General features: G+C 36.7%; 1 protein-coding gene across 4 annotated transcripts in view; it reads right to left on the bottom strand.

Moving 5' to 3' along the window:
* DIAPH2 (diaphanous related formin 2) overlaps nucleotides 1-22,739 on the bottom strand; it is an 823,692-nt gene that overhangs the window by 216,713 nt on the left and 584,240 nt on the right. For all 4 annotated transcript variants that reach the window (XM_019756670.2, XM_074323226.1, XM_019756672.2 and 1 more), the window contains one exon: nucleotides 3,888-4,052. In XM_019756670.2, coding sequence (XP_019612229.1) covers nucleotides 3,888-4,052 — 165 coding nt within the window. The remainder of the gene's footprint in view (nucleotides 1-3,887; nucleotides 4,053-22,739) is intronic.

Raw genomic sequence — 22,739 nt, 5'->3', positions numbered from 1 at the left:
TGCCTGGGTAAAACATTTCTCTTTACAAAACAAAAACACACAGGAGCAGCAGGAAACTGACAGATTTAAAAAAGAAAAAAATATTTTTTCTGTAATTTATTTGGAGCTATAAAAGTTACTGAAGTATAATACTTGCCTCGAACACTTTCCCAACAGCTGAAATTAATTTTTATGCCTAAGCAAGGTACTGCATGGTGCTGAAACATATAAGGTTCAGTGATTTTGAATATTCTATTCAAAACATCTCAGAAGGAAAAAGGCTGTGCAGTCAACTATTTGAACTGGTAGAATGACTGAAACATAAAGGAGAATAAGCAAAAAAGATGTGTAGACATTACATAAACATGGAATTTTATTTTCTTCTACAAAACATTCAATGGAAATTTCGGGATTATTAATTAATCTCACCTATATTATAAGCAGTTTTTAAAACTCTGATGATCTCAGAGAAGCTAACTAGAAGGAGCATCTTAATTCTGAACTTAGAAATGTTTCCAATTACATATATCTTCATGCCAATATACAGGACATTCATCTTGAATAACTTTAATATCCTCATTAGTGGAATTTATAATACGAATGATATGAATAATTAATAGAGCACCATCTCATAAAGATTACCCAATTTTGCTTTCATTAATTTGAATGTGATTATTTTGAAACAGATCTTAATCCATAATATCAACCCCTTTTGTTTAATTCCATTTTCCCATCCTTTACAGGATATCTCTCTGAGGAAGAGTTTTGGGTAAGTGCATTTTGTTTATGCTACACATGACAAATAGATCTTCAAAAAAGAAACTCTGATCTCATTTGGAAGTAATTTTTTGTAGCTCATGCATCAGATCTCTTATTTGCTTCTCAGCACTACTGGTATTTTATTGCTTCCATCTCTACAGTCCAATATGCTTTTAGCACTAAGAACCCCGAGGCCAAACATACAAAGCAGTACGAAAATGGGAACTCCTGGTGATTAAAATTTGTGTCTCTCTTTCAGGGTTGTTCCCTCCCGTGGGAGAACAAAATCACTTGAAGTTCACTATGAAACAGAAACATGGTCGGCACAAATGATTAACTCACATTGGTGATGCTGATTTAGGAGTGTTCGGCTTATAGGTCAGGTGTAAAAACCCTTAAATCTGCTTGTCAAAGTCTGCTTGTCAAAGTCCTATGGATTTTTCCAGACTCTGCTCAAATGTCACTTTCTCTATGAAGGGTTCTCTGGCCAGCTCAGGCAGGGTTAGGAAGTTCCCCCTGAGGATTACTGTAGTACCCTGACATATTCCTATGGCAGCACTTATCAAATTATATTGCATTTACTTGTCAGTGTCCCTCCATTTACAGATAGAGACTATTCTCTTCCTCTTATCACTAGACTAAAGCAATACCAAAATCAAGTTGGTTCTCAATAAATAATAATCGAATGGATGGACAGAGAATGGCTAATAATGCCCTCCACCTGCATAGCATAGGCTACAACTTCTTTTCACATAGTGGTGAGGAAGACATGGCAGGAATTATTGTTCATATTTTACAGATGAGGAAATCGATGCCCAGAGAGGTTACCTAATCAACTCAAGGTCAAAACAGCTCATAAGTTGCAGCCCTAGTTTTCATGCCGGTCAGTGAATAATGATTTGTAGATAGAAGCGGCTATAGTAGCGTTCTGTAAGACTGATGGCTGTGGCTGGCCAGGACACATTGTAGGAGCTGGTTACCTCTTTTGAAAGCTCCCAAACTCAATCTTTCCTGTTTCCCAGAAAATAAGACCTAGCCAGATAATCAGCTCTAATGCGTCTTTTGAAGCAAAAATTAATATAAGACCAGTCCTATTTTACTACAATATAAGACCGGGTATAATATAATTAATATAATACTGGGTCTTATATTAATTTTTGCTCCAAAAGATGCATTAGAGCTGATTGTCTGGCTAGATCTTATTTTCGGGGAAACACAGTAGCAGGTTCTCAAGAAGTTAAACATCCACAAAACCGTACTTCAGAATGTCAATTTATTTACAATGGGAACGATTTGTAACAAATTATCTCCCTGTACTCAAGCTACATGTACAGTGAAGCCAGTAGACAAAAAAACAAAACAAAAACAAAAGATCCTATTTATGTATGTAATCCACATGACTCTATTTCTGAAATTCTGACCATGACTCAGAGACTACTAAATAAGAGCAAATTTAGAGATTGGTAGTACATTCCCTTCATCGTACTGAATGAGTGAGTCAATGAATGAATGAATGAATGAATGAATAAAATAAACAGTTAGAAAAATAAATGACTTACCTACAATCACACAGCTTGTTACTGACAGCACGAGGACACAGAATCAGGTCTTAACAATGATATCCTTACATTTTTTAAAAGAAATTATGATGGAGAAGTATTGTTTAAGTATAATTCTTAGCAAGCTTTTTAAGCATCTGGCCAATATGACTAAACATAGGCTGTTATGCAGAAATTGTCCTTCATCAGGTGCTGCAACATGGGAGAAGTACACTAAATTCTACTGTGTCTACTTATTGGGGAGGTAAGGGGCACAGGCAGTGTGTTCAAACAAGGCACTTTTTAATAGAGGTTGACAATATTAATTATCTTTATTTTTCCCCATTCACCCATAGACACTGATGTTACAAAAATTCACCTTTTCAGTTGTCAACTAAAGTGTCTTTTCTTGTCCCCATTCCTTTTCAACATACTTTTTTTTTCTTTTCGAAAATAATCCTGGGTGTTCATATCATATTTATAACTTTTAAGTGTTGAAAATAGCTTGATCACTCATTACCAGTAGAACACACTTTACTACTTGTTGGCCAGCTAACAAGTTAAATGTGTTCTATTAAGGGGAAAAGACCAAAGACCAAAATAAGCTGATAGTCTCAGCCAAAAAGAAGACAAATGATCATACCTGTGAAAGTTTCTGGCTTAGCTTCTATGACCAGAGCTGGGGTATGCTCTGGCTCCAGGTCTTAAGTCAGTAGATGAAAGCAAATGCTGTTCATAAGCATATTTGCAAATCGTAACAAAATCAAATGCTTTCATGGGCAACACCATCAATTAAGAGAGGGAGCCTTACTTAGCAAACAACTGCCCTGGAGATAGAACCAGCTCAAACCCCAATGAATTAGTTTGCTAATTGATCTTCCTGCTGAGGATAATGGCTAGAATTCCTTCTTTAAAGTATATGGACCTTTAACTGTTTGATATCAACTATCTTTATTTACTGTCATAATCACAGTTGGTGCTTCTCTACTCTCACTGATGCAGAGAGGTATATTCGTGGCATTTATACAATGAAGCTTTTGCTTCCCGCTAGCATCATAACTGGCACCCTGATCGCCCCCCTCCGATTAATGCTAATGCTTATTGTTATCCCAAAGAGTTACAGTTTGAAACAAGAGCCCACATTCTGAAAGAAACTTTAGGTATTCAATATTCAAGGTCACTTACACAGTCCAATTTAGAATCAGTTTCTCATCTAGACTATGAAAGAAACTTGTTCATAAATCACCGCATTTATGTATTAAGTGAAAGACTATTTTAGATATGACTTTTAAAGCGAGGTCAAATTACAATATTATGTGTTATAAAAATCAGGGCCATTTAAGCCACCAATTCATTCGTTTTCTATAAACTTCCTTTAGAAAAATTCCCATGCATACCTAAACTTGAAGATAATTCATTTAGGTCCCCCATTATATATTAAGCAAGCCAACAATTTTTATCCTTGTCACAGGTATAAAATATCTGTCAATTCCTGTTAAAGGGCTATAACATGAAATCAATATGGTCAATAATTACATAAAATGCCAAAAGAAGAAATTACATAAAAACAAAAGCAACAGGCCTTGCAGTGCTTTCAGATGTATTACTCACCAGAAACAAAGTTCGGAAGTTGCTGAGATCACCAAAAAACTCTTCTATGCTCACGGTCTTAGAATCAAAAATGAAGTATTCTCCAAGATTCTCATAGAGCTTTACCATGTTGTTGTGCATGGTGAGCAGTTTCTCATACTGGTCTCTGGCACTCTTTGTAAAGCTGTAGCTTGCCGTTAAGGAACACGATCCAATAGTATCTCAAGGGCAATCACCAGATGTTCAGATTGAACTCTACCACTATTTCGATAAATACTTACATATTAGTTTGCAAGAGTCGTCATGACAAAATACCATAGACTGGCTGGCTTAAACTACAGAAATTGATTTTGTCACAATTCTGGAGGCTACAAATCCAATACTGAGGTGTTGGCAAGTTTGGTTTCTTCTGTGGCCAGTCTCCTTGGCTTGTTGTAGATGGCTGCCTTCTCCCTGTGTCCTCACATAATGGTCCCTCTGTGTTGTCTCTGTCCTAATCTCTTTTTATGAGGAAACTAGTCACATGGGATTGGGGCCCACCCTTAGAACCTCATTTGAACTTAATCACCCCTTTATAGGCCCTATCTCCAAATAGTTACATTCTGAGGTTCTGGAGGTTAGGGTTTCAACAGGAATTTGGTGCAGACACAATTTAGCCCATAACAAGTTGCTGTGGTCATTATATCGATCAGGGAGTTTCAAAAATCTACAAATTAGGCAGAAGTGTTTCATGTGGAACCATGCAGAACAGGTTTGCTAAATGAAAACACATAAGTATAAATACCTGAAACTGCCTCCTACCTTTTTATGAATAAAGTAAGGTAGAAACAAACACCAACAAAAAAGTTAGAAAAAAGTATATATTATATATATTATATAAAGTATATATTATCTCATTGTTAATATACATATCCTATATAGAGAGATTACAGTGAATTCTACATATAGGTTATGAGTGAGTGAGTGTGTGTCCCACGTGAGGAGAGGAAGGAAGGAGGAGGAGGAAAAAGCGCGAGGGGCTAGGGAAGGGAGACAGAGAAAGAGGTTCTGTAGTAGTTCTAGAACCTTACACCACAAGGGCTTATTAACACGTTGCATACGGATCACGAGAATCTTCACGAGGGATTTAAACCCTGCCGTACGCAACGTGTTAAAACCAGGATTGCTGTCTGCTGAGCCCGAGCCCAGGGGCCTGAGCACTATCATTTCTAACAAGCTCCCAGGTGATGCTGATTTATTTAGATATTAATTACATCATTGTTTTACAAATTTTCTCAAAAATGTGATAACAACAACTACTATCAAAGCACAAGATGAACCAAATATATAAATGTGTCTGACTGAAGGTATCTCATTATGTGTAAATTTATACTTAAAGACAGAAATTGCAATACTTTCTTCCTGATTATAGAAGATATACTTATAGAAAATAATTTCTTTAGGGGACTTAAAAATATAAAAACGTAACTACGTAAATTAAAAATTTCAACAACACAGGAAGAAGTATTGTGAACCTTTTCAGGCATTCCCTTCTGGCCTTTCTTCTATGGCTAATAACTTCTGAATGTTAATTGATAACAATGCTTCAGAGAAAGGTAAGCAGGCTAACCATGAAGAGTATAGGAAACCAAGTCCACCTTCTAACATTAGAGTTAAATCTATAAAACATCAATAATAATCACAGAAGTAAAATATCTTTAAATGGAAAGGTAATAGACTTGAGAAAGAAGAAGAATACCACAGTTTGGGGCATGCTATTTTAAGATCCACTATAGTGTATTAATATCTTGGGCTAGTGCTATTTTATTGCATACTGATAATTGTGTCTTGAAATACTTGCTTTTATTAAGATTTTCTGAATTCTTCAGTGTGTTTTATTATAACCTGGGGCCAAATTCATTTTCCATGGGAACACAGCTCTAGTTGTACAATGGAAGTCAATGGGGAAATCAGACCATTTCTGGAAAATTATTTTGCAGCTGACACTTATGAGATACAATGCGATTTTACAAGAGAGATGGCCCCCCACCTATGTTCTTTCTTTTGCAACTTTAGTATTAGCATCCACATTAGCAATCCAACAACCTTTTCCCTCCTAATAAGTGACATTAAATCTTTCAACCCTCAAGTCCATTTTGATGTCAGTAGACCTGAAAGAATTAATGCATTTCTGACTTAACTCTGCTTTCCTTTTACCAACAAAAGAGTTATATGTAATGCTACATACGCATTCTGATTTCACCTCTGAGAATGTCACCATGTAGTTTTTGATTTTTAAGAAAGTGTTACCATATGATCTCACTTATATGAGGAATCTAATGAACAAAACAAAGAAACAAACAAAACACAAAACAGAAACAGACTCGTGGATACAGAGAACAAACTGATGGTTACCAGATGGGAGGGGGTCGGGGGCAGAGTGAAAAAGGTGAAGGGATTAAGAAGTACAAATGGGTAGTTACAAACTAGCCACGGGGATGTAAAAAAAGTAAAGCATAGGGAATATACTCAATAATACGGTAATAACTATGCACAGTGCCAGGTGCGTACTATAGACTAGTCAGGGGGATCACTGCATAAATTATATATACTGTACACCTGATATTAATATAAAAGAATACAGAATGTCAACTGTAATTTAAAAAGAGTTAAACATCCTATTTAAGAATTGCAGAAATAAGACAATTCTTCATTTTTTAGCACAGAATGAAAGTGAGATTTTTGTTTTCTAGTCTCTCTTACCCAAATAAACCAGACTCATGCCAGACTTACTAGGAAGAAACACTTTGCAAAGGTCACTTGTACTCTATCAGCAATGCAAAGTACTAAATTGTATATTTCAGAAGGCTCAACATCTGTACAGCACAGAAAAAGCCAAAGATATAAATGTCAAAAAAAATTGTGTGTTTCCCGTTTATCATAACACAATTTTTCACCAGCTAAAATATGTCCATGTAGTGATACACAATTTCCTACATTTGTTCTCCTAGAACAGAAACTGATTTCGGAAATTCTGTCTGTGTACCGAAGTGAGACAATCTGAAAAATTCTGGGAATGGTTAATCTTCAAAAGAATAAATGGAAAGCAGCCCAGTTTCCAAGTCCCTCACTTATCTTCAGAGTGACTACTTCGGAAAAGGACAGCATGAGTTAGCACTGAATCTTTCCCAGCGGCAAGCACATTACCAAATCCTACTCGGGACTGCAGGTAAAAAGGAACTCAACACCATCATTCCTTTTCATCCCTTTATTTCAGTTAGGACATTTTTATTTCATTTTATTTTTTGAGCAGCCACAATACAGGAGATAGTGATTAGTACTATGCTAAGATAAGCCCCGTGTGGAGCCAATGATCACGAAAGCCTAACCCAGACCCTGAAGAACTTTATAATCTAATATTACAAATAATTGTCAATTGGCATTTGTATAGGACTTTGCTGTTTAAGATATACTTTTCCTTCCATTCTGTCCCACATTCTTTATAACAACCTTATCAAAGAAGCAGGGAAATACCACTATTCAGATTTTACAGTTGTGGAAACTAGGTAAAAGGCGCTCAATCCACCTAGGGTTGGAATGTAGTGAAATGTGGCAGAATATGCCACCCCAAGATAAGCCTCTTCAGCACAGATTATTTTGAGCTGATTGAGTGAGAAACAGCAGAGACAGGAAAACCACAGAAACGAATAAAGGAGGGCCTTTTGAAAGGAACATTTATACTTATAAAGGAAATGTCCATTTGAAAGGGTGTCTCCCTCTCTTTACCAAGAAGAGAAGGATGAACCAATGGAACAAGGGCATCAATGATGAAGTCGCAGATTTAAATGCACACAACAAAGCTTACCGTTTGTTTTATGGTGCTTTTCCTGGTAACCTCCTTCCCCTATAACTGGTGTCCTCACACTTTTCTTTCTTTTGTCTTTAGCTGAAGATGGTATTTAAGCTGATGGTTTAGGCTACCTCAGGGAGCTACTCCTTTTTACCTGAGTATCTCCCATGTATCCATGAGGTATACATGTTATAAACTTGTTTAGTTTTCTCTCATTAATCTGTCTTTTATTACAAGGGAAAAAAGAAATCAAAGTCATCTAAATTAGAAAGGAAGAAGTCAAACTGTCACTATTTTTGGATGACATGATTTTATATATAGAAAACGCTAAAGATTCCACCAAAAGCCTGTTAGAAATAATAAACGAATTCAGTAAAATTGCAAAGTACAAAATCAATATACAGAAATCTGTTGCATATTGAAACACTGACAACAAGCAATTAGAAAGAGAAATTCAGAAAACAATTCCATTTATAATTGTATCAAAAAGAATAAAATAACTAGAAGTAAATTTTAAACAGATGTGAAAGACCTGCACACTGAGAACTATAAGACACTGATGGAAGAAACTGAGGAAGATACAAATGGAAAGATATTCCATGATTGTGGATTGGAAGACTTAATATTGCAAAAATGCCCATATTACCCAAAACAATATACACATTCAATGCAATCCCTATCAAAATTCCAATGGCATTTTGCACAGAAATACAACGAACAATCCTAAAATTTGTATGGAACCAAGAAAGAACCCAATCACTAAAGCCACCTTGAGAAAAATGAACAGACGGATATGGTCAAGTAATTTATGACAATGGAGGTAAGAATATACAATGGGAAAAAGACAGTCTCTTCAATAAATGATGCTGGGAAAACTACAAAAGAATGAAACTAGAACACTATCTTACGCCATATGAAAAAAGTAATTCAGAATGGATTGATGACTTCAGTGTAAGACAGGAAACCATAATACTTTGTATGGGTCCAGAATGAGTATCCCCAGAATGTGCCTTGCTGGCATGCAAATTATTTCATGTTGATGGGATGAAGGAATAAAGAAGGTGTGATACACACACACGCACGCACACACACACACACACACACACACACACTACTACTCAGCTATAAAAAATAATGAAATCTTGCCATTTGTGACAACACGGATGGATGTATTATGCTAAGTGAAATAAGTGGGATAAAGACAAATACCATATGATTTTATTTGTATGTGAAATATAAACACAAAATAAATGAACAAACAAACCAAAACAAAACTGAGAGGTACAGAGAACAGACTGGTCGCTGCCAGAGGGAAGGGGGATTGGAAGTGGGTGAAATGGGTAAAGGGGTTCAAGAGGTACAAACTTCCAGACATAAAATAAATAGGTCACGGGGATGTAACATACAGCATGGTCACTACAGTCAATAATACTAGATTGCAACTTAGAAAGTGGCTAAGAAAGTAAATCTTAAAAGTTCTCATCACAAGGAAAAAAAAATGTGTGACTCTGTATGGTGATGGACGGTGGCTGGACTTATTGTGACCACTTTGCAGTGTATACAAATGTTGAATCAGTTATGTTGTACACCTGAAACTAATATAGTGTTGTATGTCAATTATACTTTAATTAAACAAAATCCAACCTGAGATCGCTGTAATTCATCCATAGGCATGTACTCGAATAGAAAGTATTTTCTTTACACTTTTAAGTACATTATATGTTGTTTTTGACTATTTTTGGTAACTGCACCTGCCTATACATAAATTGGTTGAAGGCGGGTGCTGTAACCTTTGCCCTCTAATAAAATAGGTGATGGGGTTCAGAATACGCCACCTCAAAATATAGCACTGTGGCATGCTGAATATTTTAAGCTGAAGCAGTTTGAGAAAACGGAAGACGCAGGAAAGTCACTCTGACCTACTCCTGGCCCTTTTCTCCTGAAGTAAGTCATAAGGCCCTCATTTGAGAGGTGTCTTCTTTACACCCAGAGGAAAAGGACCACCCTTATCGCCAAGATGGAGGGACACTAAGAAGAATCCGAATGAACAGACCTTGCTAAGTTTCCCCCAGTTTATTACACTTACCTCATACTCTTTGCCCTATCATATCTTTCCATGACTTTCCACCCTCTATCAATCCTAACATAAAAATACTCAGGTTTAACGACTTCCTTGGGTCTTAATTTTCGAATAAAGGCTACCATGTCACGTGCAATTTATATTCAATAAATCTGTATACTTTTCTCCTGTGAATCTGTCTCTGTCACTTTAATTTTTAGACTCAGCCAGGGACCCTAAGAAGGCTGAGGAAAACTTCTTTCTCTTCTTCAAAGTATTATTTCATCAAATACTAGGCAGAGAAAACTGTTTATCATTATACTTAATTTTGATGTAAAAAGTAATTAACACAGAACACTTGTTCCATTAGAACTGTAATAAGCATTGACAGAGCTCTGGGGATGAAGGACTCTATGTATTTCACAGTGAATTGAGTCAAATCAGTTTTAGAATTCCTCATCTTTGTAGGCAGCACATTAGTTATGATTTTAATAACAAACTTGAAATTTTAAATATTATTACTGCTGGATTGTTAAGAACATGGAAAAATCAACTTGAGACCCACTTAACCTTCACACAAGCTTTAGTTAGCAACGTAGCATAATTATTCATTAAAATAAAAGGAAGTCACAAATATACAATCTATTGAAGAATACAGATAGCATTTCCTCTTTTCATAACCTGTCAGAAAAGATTCTTCTAAATGCTAAAAACAAAATATTAATTTTTCCATTTAATTTGAATACCTCATTTAAGTAAAAAATTATTTTAAAAATGTACCTTAAAAACAATATTAAGGCATATTAAAGCAGCTGAAATGTGTTTACAAATCACACATTATGTGATAAATATGTGTTGGCAAATATTTTAAAATGTGAAACATTAACAAGTATAATACGGAATGCATATACGAATTTGCGTTTGGATTCAACACAATACTTTAAAATAGTTGGTGATATAGACTACACATTTAAAAAAAAAAATAAGATTATAGTAAGCATAGGACATTCATTTAAATAAGATAGCACAGTCAATGACACGGATTTGGAAACAAAGTTCCCAGTTTAAACATAGAGGGGGCAATTACTGGAGAGATGAAACAATTTTGTAAAGACCCCACTTTTCAGCAGATGGCCTGAGTCAGCTTGGCATAAAGAAAATGCTTTAAAATCAGCTTCCAGTTAAAGCCACAAAGGCGATGGTTATTATAGAGGTAAGAGGCAGACTCAGCATGCCTGGTTTTGTCTACTCCCTTTCATTATTCCCTCCCTTGTGTCTTTTGTGTGCATTTCTTTTTACTTTTCCTTTGAAAACAGACTCTACCTTTACATGCTTAGATACCCCCCAGAGTGATTTTGCCATTCATTTATTCAAACATATTTATAAATTGCCTACTATGTGCCAGGTATCTCCTAGGTGCTGAGGATATAGTAGTGACTATTCACACAAGGTCACTGGTCACTGCTTTCACGGAGATTGCAGTTTAGTGGGAAAACATACATTAAAGAAATAAATTTAAAACAATTTCAATTACAAATTGAGAAATGTGATTGCAAAGCATAGGTTGTTAAAGAATGTATATTTGTGAGACCTAACTGACTTGTGGGAGTTGTGGGTGGGCCATGAGTCTGGTAGAGCCCCTTGAAGGAGGAAATATTAAAATCGAGACCTGGAGGGGAAAATCCAGGAGAAGGAGCATTGTGGTAGGGTGAGTGAAAGCTCTCTGAAGGCTTTTAAACATTCTAGAAACACAAAGAAGAGAAAAAAGGCCTGGAAGACTACAGCCTATTGGGAGTAATTGGGAGATGGGAGGGAGATGGTTCCTGAGGTATGTAAAGACCAGATTCTACAGGTCTCTTGAGCATTTTGAAAGTTTTCCTCAGAAAAATGTACACCATTGAAGAGTTTTAAACAGGGAAGTGACAGGATCTGATGTCTTTTGCTCAAAGGAATAACAAATGCTAGCTACAATTGACACACACACCTACACACAACACGCACTGACAATAATAACAAAAAAAACCCAGGACTAATGGAACATAGAATACTGTCCAAATGATAGCAACTCTAGTTGCTAGCTCCTAACTACTGATAAGAAGAGAAAATATTATATAAATATCCAATTAAAGTGTATTTGGTAACTTGAAAAACAGCAAGTCTTAGGCAATACATAACTATTGAGATGGGCATAAAAACAGTCGTGCTTAGAGTAACAGAATAGTTATAATAATCAAATTTTGAGATTGATGTGTATGTTTTGGAATGTCAGTATTATTTAACATTCAGAGTACGCACACACATGTTAATTAGATCAAGTCTTACCTCCAGCCCTACATCACATTCAGCTCTCAGAATCATTTATCATGTGGCTACAATGTGTAAGAAACTATGAGAGATTAAGTAGGGAAAAAAGAAAGTGAAGTGATCACACATGGCTCCTAACTCTCACTGAAGTTTATAAAGCAGTGTTGGGACAGGGGAGCAGCAGTAGTGGGAACTAATGTTTACTGAATTCTTACAAAGAACCAGATACTGAGCTAAATGCATTACAAGCCTTGTCTTATTTAACCCTCCCTGTGGTCTTAGGGCGCATGTATGCTATTAGTAACTCCATTTTACACATGATGAAATTAGCCTCAGGGAGGTCAATTGACTTTCTCTGAGACAGTAAGCGGTGGATTCAGGATTTGAACCTGGGTACCCTTCCCAACTCCCTAAGGATACAAAACTATGCATTTAACTAGCAGGATACACTCCTTCCCCTGTTTAAAAAAATGGATAAAAGTGAATGGGAAAATAAACTAAGCTCCACAAAGGAATTCAAGAAAGATGGGAAAACACATAGAAAGGAGTAATTCTGACATTATTAGGCAAGGTTTCAGAAGGAAGTAACTTTCCAGTTCCATCTGGAGGTATGGAAAGGATTTTTCTACCCAAAGAGAAGACACCCCAGGCAATGAGAATGGCATGAGCAGGCTATAAGAGTATCTGGAGTTACCAAGGAGCTTTTACTATTCTGGGATAAATAGTTTGGGTCCGCAGGGAGACGCAGAGGTGAATAAGCCTGTGATGGGTGGCAGAACACCCATCACAGGCTTATTCACCCCAACATATGCCTCTTTCGAATGAGGGTTATTTTGAGTTAAAGGCACTGAAGAAAACAGCAAATGCAGGGAGAGGCTTTCTTTGAACTCCCTTTATTTGCTTAATTTAAAGACAGATCCTGCAAAAGGAACTCAATTGTCGTAAATCTCCTCCCTGGGAGTTTAACCAGCCAGGGAAGGGTGACTCTTATCACAGAAGGGACTAGAAATTGATACCACACCTAGGCAAATTTCATCACACACTATCATATCTCCCATCTATTCTTCTAAGGGTCCATTCATCTTTTCTAAGAATCCTTTACTCTCCTCTGAATGGCCTACATTCCCTTTCCCATCCCGTTAGGATGGTATGTGAGCTCTCAGAGCTCACTGTTAGGGTATTCACTTTTTTCTCCCTGTGATATCCCTGTGCACATATTATTCAAAATAAATCTGTATACCTTTTCTCCTCTTAATTTGCCTACCGGCAGTTTGTTTTGTTGACCCAGCTCCCACACCTAGGAACTCAGCGGGCAAGTCTTTCCTTCCCTACGCCAGAAAGATGTTTAATGCATGTTAAAGTTTTCAAATTTTCTTGGTAGGCAATGCGTAATTAACAGTTTTTATACAGAGGAGTAATATGATCTTACCCATTTGTAAGAATCTAACTCTGGCGACAGTGGGTAGAACGGTTTGGGGAAATGAGACCTTAAACCCTGGGAGAACACCCAGGAAGCTAAGAGAGTAGTGAATAGAGGGTAGATATTAGAAATATGGAGGAGGTAGAGTCCATACGACATGGTAACTGACTAGCTGTCAGCAGTTAGAGAGAGGAAAGCATGGAGGACACCACTTGAGTTTTCTAGTCCACGTGACTCAGAGTATGCTTGGTGTATACTTTAAAAAAACAACAACACAGAACTTAGGAGACAAAAAAGGTAACATTATTTTGGATGCGGGGGTGTAGGAGGGAAAATAATGACTAAATCCCAACACAGTGAGTGGGAGTTGTCTACAAATAGATGTGAACATTTGTTTTCCTACATTTGTTTTCAGACATGGGGATGGTCGTATCTAATAGGCGGTTGGCAATATGTGGGCTTCTTGATACCCCGGAGATCAGCTTGGGTGGCAGCGGAGGGAACTGCAAAGCCCAGGAAAACGAAGCACAGACTTCCTCCTTTTCGAATCAGATCTAGATCAGGACGGGGCCTTAACAGTGCTCCCCTAACACTCTTGTTGGTTCAATGAACATGCCCTTCTTCTGAATATGTTTGCTCTTGATATGCTCCCTCGAAAATTTAGAACATTCCGGAATTAAAACTTTAGCTAAGAGAGCAAAAGATCAGATCCCACAGTCTGTGCTAACAGTTTCCAATGATCATAAAATATCATTTTATTACAAATGTCAACGAAGCAAAATACACAGTGTGGATTTTGCCAAAGGGTATGTCCCTGAGAAATTGAGTCTTATTGTTTTGGGTAGTGAGAGAGTTAGGGTATAAAGGAATTTAAGGCATTACTACAGACTCAAGAATAACTGTATACAGTTATGAAATTAGAAATGGTGATGCCAACTATCTGAGAATCACTGTTTCATCATTGTGTACACTCTTTGTGTTTCACATTTTTTAATTTTTACTACACCAGCTACTTCTGCTATGTCTGCTGCTTTTGAATGAATGTCTAGGTATTTGGGATCGAATGATTACTGTAAAATAATTCTCGGAATTCTCTGGGCATTTTATTTTTCTAGTTTTCCTACATTTGTTTTTAAATGCCTCATTTCAGGTTTCAGGATTATTATAAAGAATTGTAGACAGTTTCCAAACATGCATTTTCAACCCAAACAGTAGTTTCAAACAGCTGATAATGCTTTATTATTTCTTGCTTACCTTTCCTTAACTAAAATCACCAATGAGGTAAACAAGTGGCAACAAGAAGGGGAAAAAAAATCTTCCAAATGAAGTTGCCTCGTACAGGTAAGAGGCAACTCTGGCATTTGAATAACTTATGAACCGAGGCAAGAGGTTTAATCCCTTTGTTGCATGGATAGGGTGGTCTGTAGGATTCATTTTTCATAGAAATGAAAACAGAGTAACTAGAGTAATCCTGTAAGGTTCCTTCCAACTGTAAAATGCTAGATTTCTTTTAAATACTCAGGTTAAATGGAAGCACTAACATCTTAAGAAACAATGATTACAGTGCACGGATTTCTTTAGTGGAAATACCTAAATACATTATATAAGCTAGCTGCTTGATTTTATTCTTAAGTCTTCCTACTCTATATTGAAGGCGGTTGATGGTTAAAATATATTTTTCTCACTTATTGAATATCCTATGGTCTCTAAAATAAGGTTTAGGGGCCTAGTAAAGACATGGCAACCTCAACCTGAATTTAACCTACAGTAAACTATCCCGAAGACAGTTACTCTAAAGTAGGGGTGTCAAAACTGCGGCCCACGGGCCAACTGCGGTCCGCAATCCATTGTTAATTGGCCTGCAGCAAATTCCAAAAATATATTTAGTTTACTTAAATAAACCAGGTGAGGCAATATGTACTTCACCTCGAGTGAGTGGCCTGACTGTTTGTGTACTTTACCGCATATGGCCCTTGGTAAAAACGTTGAAAAAAGTTTGGACACCCCTGCTTTAAAGTAAATAATAGCATCAAAACACTGTATTTCTAACCCAATTGTTTATTGAGGACTCATTTCTTTTTAATCTGGGCTGTTCGTCCCCCTCCCCACCCCATATTGAACTTCCAATTCCTAGTTTTCTAAGCTTTGAAGATCTAGGTTCACTTATTGGAATCCATTCACGCTATCACTTTATATAGATTTTCTTCAGATGATCATGTAACCCTAACCCTAACAGCAATTTCTTCCCCACTTACTAAAACTTTTGGCAAGGCTGAAAACAAGTGCATTTCAGGCTATAAACAGCATGAATCTAATATCTCAGTCATGGCAGCCAAACATTTCAGAGCATTTCCCTGCACTTATTCAATATCGTAATAGCTATTCGGGAACAACCCTGGGCCAGAATTACCACCAGAATAATTTTATTCTTGCTACAATTGAAGTCCATCAGGAAAGCTTGGTTTTTTTTGTACCACATTTCTTACGCTTTTCAGCAACTCTTCATCTAGTTTATAAGGTTCTCTGAACATGTATGCATTTATGTGTATGTGTGTGTGTGCAGGTATGTAACCTACGTATTTGTGTATGTATGTGTATACACATACATGTAAAATTTATTAATTTTACTGTGTCACTAGTGGATGCTGTTTTCTTTTTCTAGTATTAATTTAATATATGCCTTAAATATGAAATTGCATTAATTCTGCAAGATATGTTTATGTGCTTTATGTAGAAGAAGCTATTCAAACACAGTGCCTTCCAAACAACACATTCTTTTTCTTTTCTTTCCTTTGTTGGAAAGATAAAAATGTGCCCTGTGAAATTTTTCTGCTTGAGGAAAACAAACAATAGCAAAATAGCTTCAGTAGTGTTCAGTCTGTGACATGGATATAAACTAGGACTGCAAATCTATCTTTAATGTCCTTGCTGTCTCCAGGTGCTTCTGACATCTCAAAAAATTATGTGATCTTAGGAATCATATATGTTTTGATGTCAATGTGTTATTCAAAGCCAGCACTTGGACTGAAAAAAGGAAAAAGGCAGGATCTCAGATATTTGCACTCCCATGTTCATTACAGCATCATTCACAACAACCGAGAGGTGGAAAAAATCTAAATGTCCATCGATAGATAAATGGATAAAGAAAATGTGGTATATACACACAATGGAATATTATTCAACCATACAAAAGAAGGAAATGTGCCATATGCTGTAACGTAGGTGTAACTGGAAGAGACTATGCTAAATGAAGTAAGCCGGGGAGGACAAATACTGCATGATACCACTTATATGAGGGGTCTAAAGTAGTCAGACTCATAGTGGCACGAAGTATAGCGCAGGACCTGCGGGGAGGGGACAACGGGGAGCTGCTGTTCAGTGGATACAGTTTCAGTCATGCAAGATGAAAAGTTCTGGAGATCTAAAGTGTAAAATTGTGCTTATAGTTAAGAACCGTGTATGGTACACTTAAAAATCTGTTAAGAAGGTAGATTGCATATTACGTCTTTACCACAATTTAAAAAAAGGCCCATTTCGCTTTCTGCCACCTAGGGACATAGCAAAAAGACGGCCAACTATGAATCAGGAAGTGGGCCCTCACCAGCCACCAAATCTGCCAGAGCTTTGATATCAGAATTCCAGCCTCCAGAACTGTGAGAAATAAGCATTTATTTTCAAGCCAAAAGAAGAGAGGCAAATTTCTACCTAGGTCACTACCTACACTCACACACACACACACACACACACACACACACACACAAAATGAATCCAAATGTTTACTTGTATGTCTGAGTACTCTCAAGGTTCTTCCAAGTTCAAGGTAGTGGGGTCAGCGACTTTCTCATTCTCCCCTGGCAATTTAGTACACGTGGACCTTGCTTAGGAGCCCAGATGAAGTGTGTGTGTGTGTGTGTGTGTGTGTGTGTGTGAGTGTGAGTGTGTGTGTGTGTCTAGGAACAGAGGTAGGGCAGAAAAAATGCCACTGGATGTGCCTAGATAGACTTTGAGACTTACATTTTAGAGCTACTTTGTGATAACACCAAGTAAAGGCTCGTAAATGTTAGGCAGCGTTACCCAGGGAACAGCAATAGAATTCGAGCTATAGCAACAATAGAAACATTCTATGATTAAGCGGACCATAAGTAGAGAACCTGGCTGGCTCCCTCCTGTGTGCTCTCCCTTTTGTAACAAACACTCAGGTGCCCTGGAAGACATGTTGCTGCCTGAGAATACAGAAAGTAGGCATTGGCAGGTCTAAGGAAATTCAGATGTAGAGATAGGCTGCAAACAAGTGATAGGACAGGTTATATATACCAGTGCCCAGCTGAGTGAAACAGTCTCAAAAACAAAACTCTCATACAATTGTTAATATATGCTTCTATTGTATGTTAATACTTGAATCCCTCTGATATAAGTTAAGCGTTTTCTTTGTTTTGTTTTTAAACTGGGCCCTTTCCTTTAAGCGTCTCAATGTATTCTCATTTTGCGGGGAATAGTTGGGGGGAGTGATTTTCACTTATTTATATGTACAAACAAAAATATATCTCTTTTCTCCACAAATGGCCAGGCATTGTCAAGACATAACAGGAAAGTGTGCCAAAATGTTAGACTGTTAGTTATTTTGCATAAAACACACATCTAAACACATATTAACTAAATAGCAGATGGCAGAGAAAAAAAAAATCAGTTAGATTGCAGTGTGGGTGAAACATATCCAATAAGTTCTGTAAAGATGGAAACCTGGGCATAAGAGACACCATATTGCGTAAGCAAATGGAATGTCTAATCTGATTCTTTCATCTTTATTGCTTTTGATTTATTCCGTCTCTATAAATATATTATCATTTTTATCATGATGCCTCAAAGCTATTTTTTGATGGCAAAGGGGGGTTGGAAAGAATATGTTTATATCGTAATACATCCTGAGAAGTATTTAATCTAGGAATAAATACTTTTAATGATGTACCAGTGCTTCCTAATATTCATTAGTGGATAAAAATTGATTTAGATAAAAATACTAATGTACTGGCCAAAAATGATGAATATGGCTATATAGTTTAATATATATGAGAAGTGTCTTGAGCTTATTTTATGAATCAAATTATAGAATATTTACATATTTTCATATTACTCTGTTTATAAATTATTTTCCCAGTCGTAATAAAATAAAAGTAGAAAATAAGGGTAAACATTTTACTGAAGTTGGACTGAAACTGAGGTGCATGAAGGAAACAAGAACAATGACAGATGCTAGCTGTAGAAAAAATAAGAAGATAACCTAATACTTAAGGAGCTAATAGTATATTTTTAGAGTAAAATAATGATATGATTAAACTAGACTGTAAGGTACCATATACCTAAATGTTCTGATATTATTACAAAAAAGAGAACACACATGCCCCAAGTTAAGAAAAACAGGGAAGGAAAGTCGCTGCTTCCAGAGGGGCAGCTTTGCTTTTCGATGAATTAAGAAGGAATTAATTCAACGGCTCGTAGGGAAGACTATGGAAAAAAAATGCTATTTAAAAAGGCAATGAAAAAAAAAGGCAATGTAAGTATTAGGGAAATGTCAACTTTGAAAACGGATTAAATGCCTCACAAAGAAATTCTTAAGCCTGTAGAGACTTATTCATAAAAATAAAACCTGTTGAACATTCTTACATTTTAGAATGCAGGCACCGACGTTGATTGTAGTCAAACTATTCAGTTTATAGGAATCGTTCTCAATCGTTTTTCAATCAAACAACCTCCTCTCCTGTCTACTTTAACCTGCTCCTGTTGCTCTCTTGTAGAAATGACCAAGTGAAAACACCACAGAAACCCCCTTTATGAAAACACAAAAGCACTATGTACAGCGCTCTCCAGGACAGGTGTGCGTCAATTATGATGGTGGGCTGTGAGTGAATCTCTGCTATTGTGATGCTGAGCTGCTTAATGTATGCACATTTGCCAAGCCGGAGGATATTAATCAATCATGGGAGTCACTGAAAGCAGCTCAGCACAACTACAGACCACATCTTGCTTTCCTTTGATGCCACTTGGCTGAAACCTGAACTCGAGCAGCAATGTTGTCCTCCTGAGACTAGGTTTTGTGCCATTCTGGACAAGCTGAAAATGATATTGTCACAGCTCATTATAATTTTCATAGCAGCCATCTCGCAGCCCTAGGAAGCAAGTCTGTTTTGTATGCATAAAAGAAAGTCCCAAGTCCTAGGCAGGTGGGTAGGTAGTTATTTCTGGCTGCAATTTTGCTAAGTTTCTAAATCAGTCCTGCTTTAATTAGGAGCTTTTCTTCTGAGTTATTTTGATGCTAATAATATATGGCGATCGGATTCCTTGTACATGTTCCCAAACAGTGATACAACCGTTATTAAATCTAATCAGTGTTTATGGAGTATTCCATATGCTACCCACTGTGAATCTTTTGAAATGTCATTTTATTGGATAATGAATAAAGAAAGGTTGGTATATAAAATGACATGCTTTTGTTATGTCAACGATTTTTATGAAAAATTTTCTACAGATGGTAGCTGCTTTCAATTTGTATTTGACCATATTTAAAAAGGAATATTTTGTTTACTAGATTTCTATGCACTGTATATTTAAATTCACAAAGCCTTTTCAACACCAAAAAGTACAATAATTATCTTTCCCTTGACTACACTGAAGAACAGAAACAATGCTGGAAATGACTAAAATACATCAAGCCCCATTAGGAAGAAAACCTAAGCGCTGTAAAACTTATTCTTGCCTAAGACATCGAAGTGACTGCCCAGACTGGACCCCTGCTGTGCATTACAATATAAGGTCCTTCCTGCTCTCTGTGTTAGCAATCAACTACTAACATTCAATGTGGCCATTAAAAGCAATTCTACCAGATGGTCCTATATTTCTGAAGATGTTTGTATGGATTTTCTCTCCTTGAGCAACGCTATCAAGTACATGGTCTCTAAGAGGCAGAGTTGCACATGCAGACTGTGCACTAAGGTACATCATCAACCCCCGAAGAACCTGCTCACTGGTCATGTGCACGAGGCGGGCAGTGCAGCTTGTCCATTCACCTCTTCTTCCACAGTGATGTGCACAGACAGCGATCATCGCTAGGGGCACTGACTTTCAACTCTAAGTTAAGCGATATATGTTTAAGGAAAACAACTCACTTTTATAACTTTCCAGCAGTCTCATGTACCGTGATTCCCCGAAAATCAGACCTAACTGGAAAATAAGCCCTAGCACGATTTTTCAGGATGACATCTCCTGAACATAAGCCCTAATGCGTCTTTTGGAGCAAAAATTAATATAAGACCCGGTCTTATTTTCGGGGAAACACGGTAGATGGTTATCACTGCCCAGAGCAAGAATATAGAAAGAGCTGATCAGCGCTGTTTTCCTCTAGACATCGATACATTCACGTCTTAAGCTGCACAGGCTTTTGTATTGCACTACTGTGTTTTCCCGAAAATAAGACCTAGCTGGACCATCAACTTAATGCGCCCTTTGGAGCAAAAATTAATATAAGATCCAGTCTTATTTTAATATAAGGCCGGGTATAATATAATATAATATCCCGGTCTTATATAAGCCGGGTATGGAGCATATATTAATTTTTGCTCCAAAAAATGCATTAGAGCTGATGGTTTGGCTAAGTCTTATTTTCGAAGAAACACGGTATATGCTAAGTTCTTCCAGAACTCAACAAACCTTTGTGTTGGAGTACAGCCTATCAAAATATGTCTGTCAGATTAGACAGAAAAACAACAAGAACAAACATTGAGACGTCATCATTAAAAAACACAAGAGATGAAAAGCAAAAAAAAATTTTGGTGAAAGACAGATTTTAAAAATTTATTATTTGACTAGTTTATTATATCTTCTACTGAATGTGGGGATGACTGTTTTGTCATTTTACTGATCGTGCGATGCTTTCCAATCACTACGGTGTTCTTTTCTAAGATGTTATTTGATGCGAGTAAACTATAAAGGGGCTTCTCCCTTTATTTCTCTTTTTTTCAAATCTATCTTAAAAAGCACCAGAAATACGTGATTTCTCTAATGTTTATTTTCATAGTTAAAAGAATGACATTCAAAGCCCGGCAGGCAGGCACTGTTTTTCATAGTTAATGAAAGGAATTTTATGTAAAATGACAGTTGCTGTTGCCACCTGAAAACATTAAGTAGTACATCAGACTTTTAGCTACATGAGGTATTTTTTGCTCCTTATTTATAGCTTTGTATATAGAAGTAAACAATGCACCCCTTCTCATGAACCCCACATCACTCCCTGCAAAAGACTTGCTAGAAACATTAGAGAAAGTAGCTTCCCAAATGGGAACATCATGGAAGCCTCTGGATCACCAGTTCAACACTAGTTATCTCTTTAAATATGTTTTATTAAAAGCAGAGTCAACTTTAGGCACCAAAGGGTAATTGTTTCCCTTAAAGTTGGTAATTGTTTCCCTAGTAACCCTAGTAATACAATCTAAATTGTAACATTTAGATTCTGAATAAACAAACGAGGGTCAAATTTTAGAATTAGGTCCAGTAAGTTACTTGGTTTGGCCTATAAAGAACCTATCTTTTCTGTGCCTTCTTTTTAAAGACTGGGAAAAACTTAAGAATCAGTGGTCAAAAGATTTCTATTTGCAAAGATATATCATAGTTTACAGCAAGTACTAGGGTTACAGAAGACTTCTTGTTATAATCAAAGATTTCTATTTGCAAAGATATATCATAGTTTACAGCAAATACTAGGGTTATAGAAGACTTCTTGTTATAATGTTTTAGTCAGAAAGAATATCTCAAAGCACCATCTCTAATCTAACTTCAATTTTGGGTGGTATGTTTTCAATTAAAAAGGTATTGTTTTTTTCTTCTTGAAAAACTAATCGAAATCAGTAAATTCAGCTGGACTCACAAACCTTTCCCAAACTGTCCACACTAAACCAGTGGCTAAGACTCAGCAATGGTTTCTGGTTTGTGTTGTTTCCATATGCCTTCAGGCACACACATGTAATTTTGTGCTTCAAGGAGTTAGCACTTCATAAAAACAGAGATGAACAGTTATAAAACATATACCAGTGCCCTTTGAAAGTAATTAAAAAGATGGCCTTTCCCTGTACTCATTTCCTTCCCTTGTGGCATTGCCCTTCCATATCCCATGTGCGGCTTCCTCTCTAAATCACAAAATCCATTTTATTTTTTTTTGTACTCTTCCCCCAAAGAATCATATGCTTAAAGTTACAGAAACGTGCCATGATTGGC

This window comes from Rhinolophus sinicus, chromosome X, assembly GCF_036562045.2.
Source record: "Rhinolophus sinicus isolate RSC01 chromosome X, ASM3656204v1, whole genome shotgun sequence".
In the NCBI taxonomy this organism is placed as follows: domain Eukaryota; kingdom Metazoa; phylum Chordata; class Mammalia; order Chiroptera; family Rhinolophidae; genus Rhinolophus; species Rhinolophus sinicus.
Note: the sequence above shows the minus strand (reverse complement) of the source record. Positions and strands in the feature narration are given on the sequence as shown.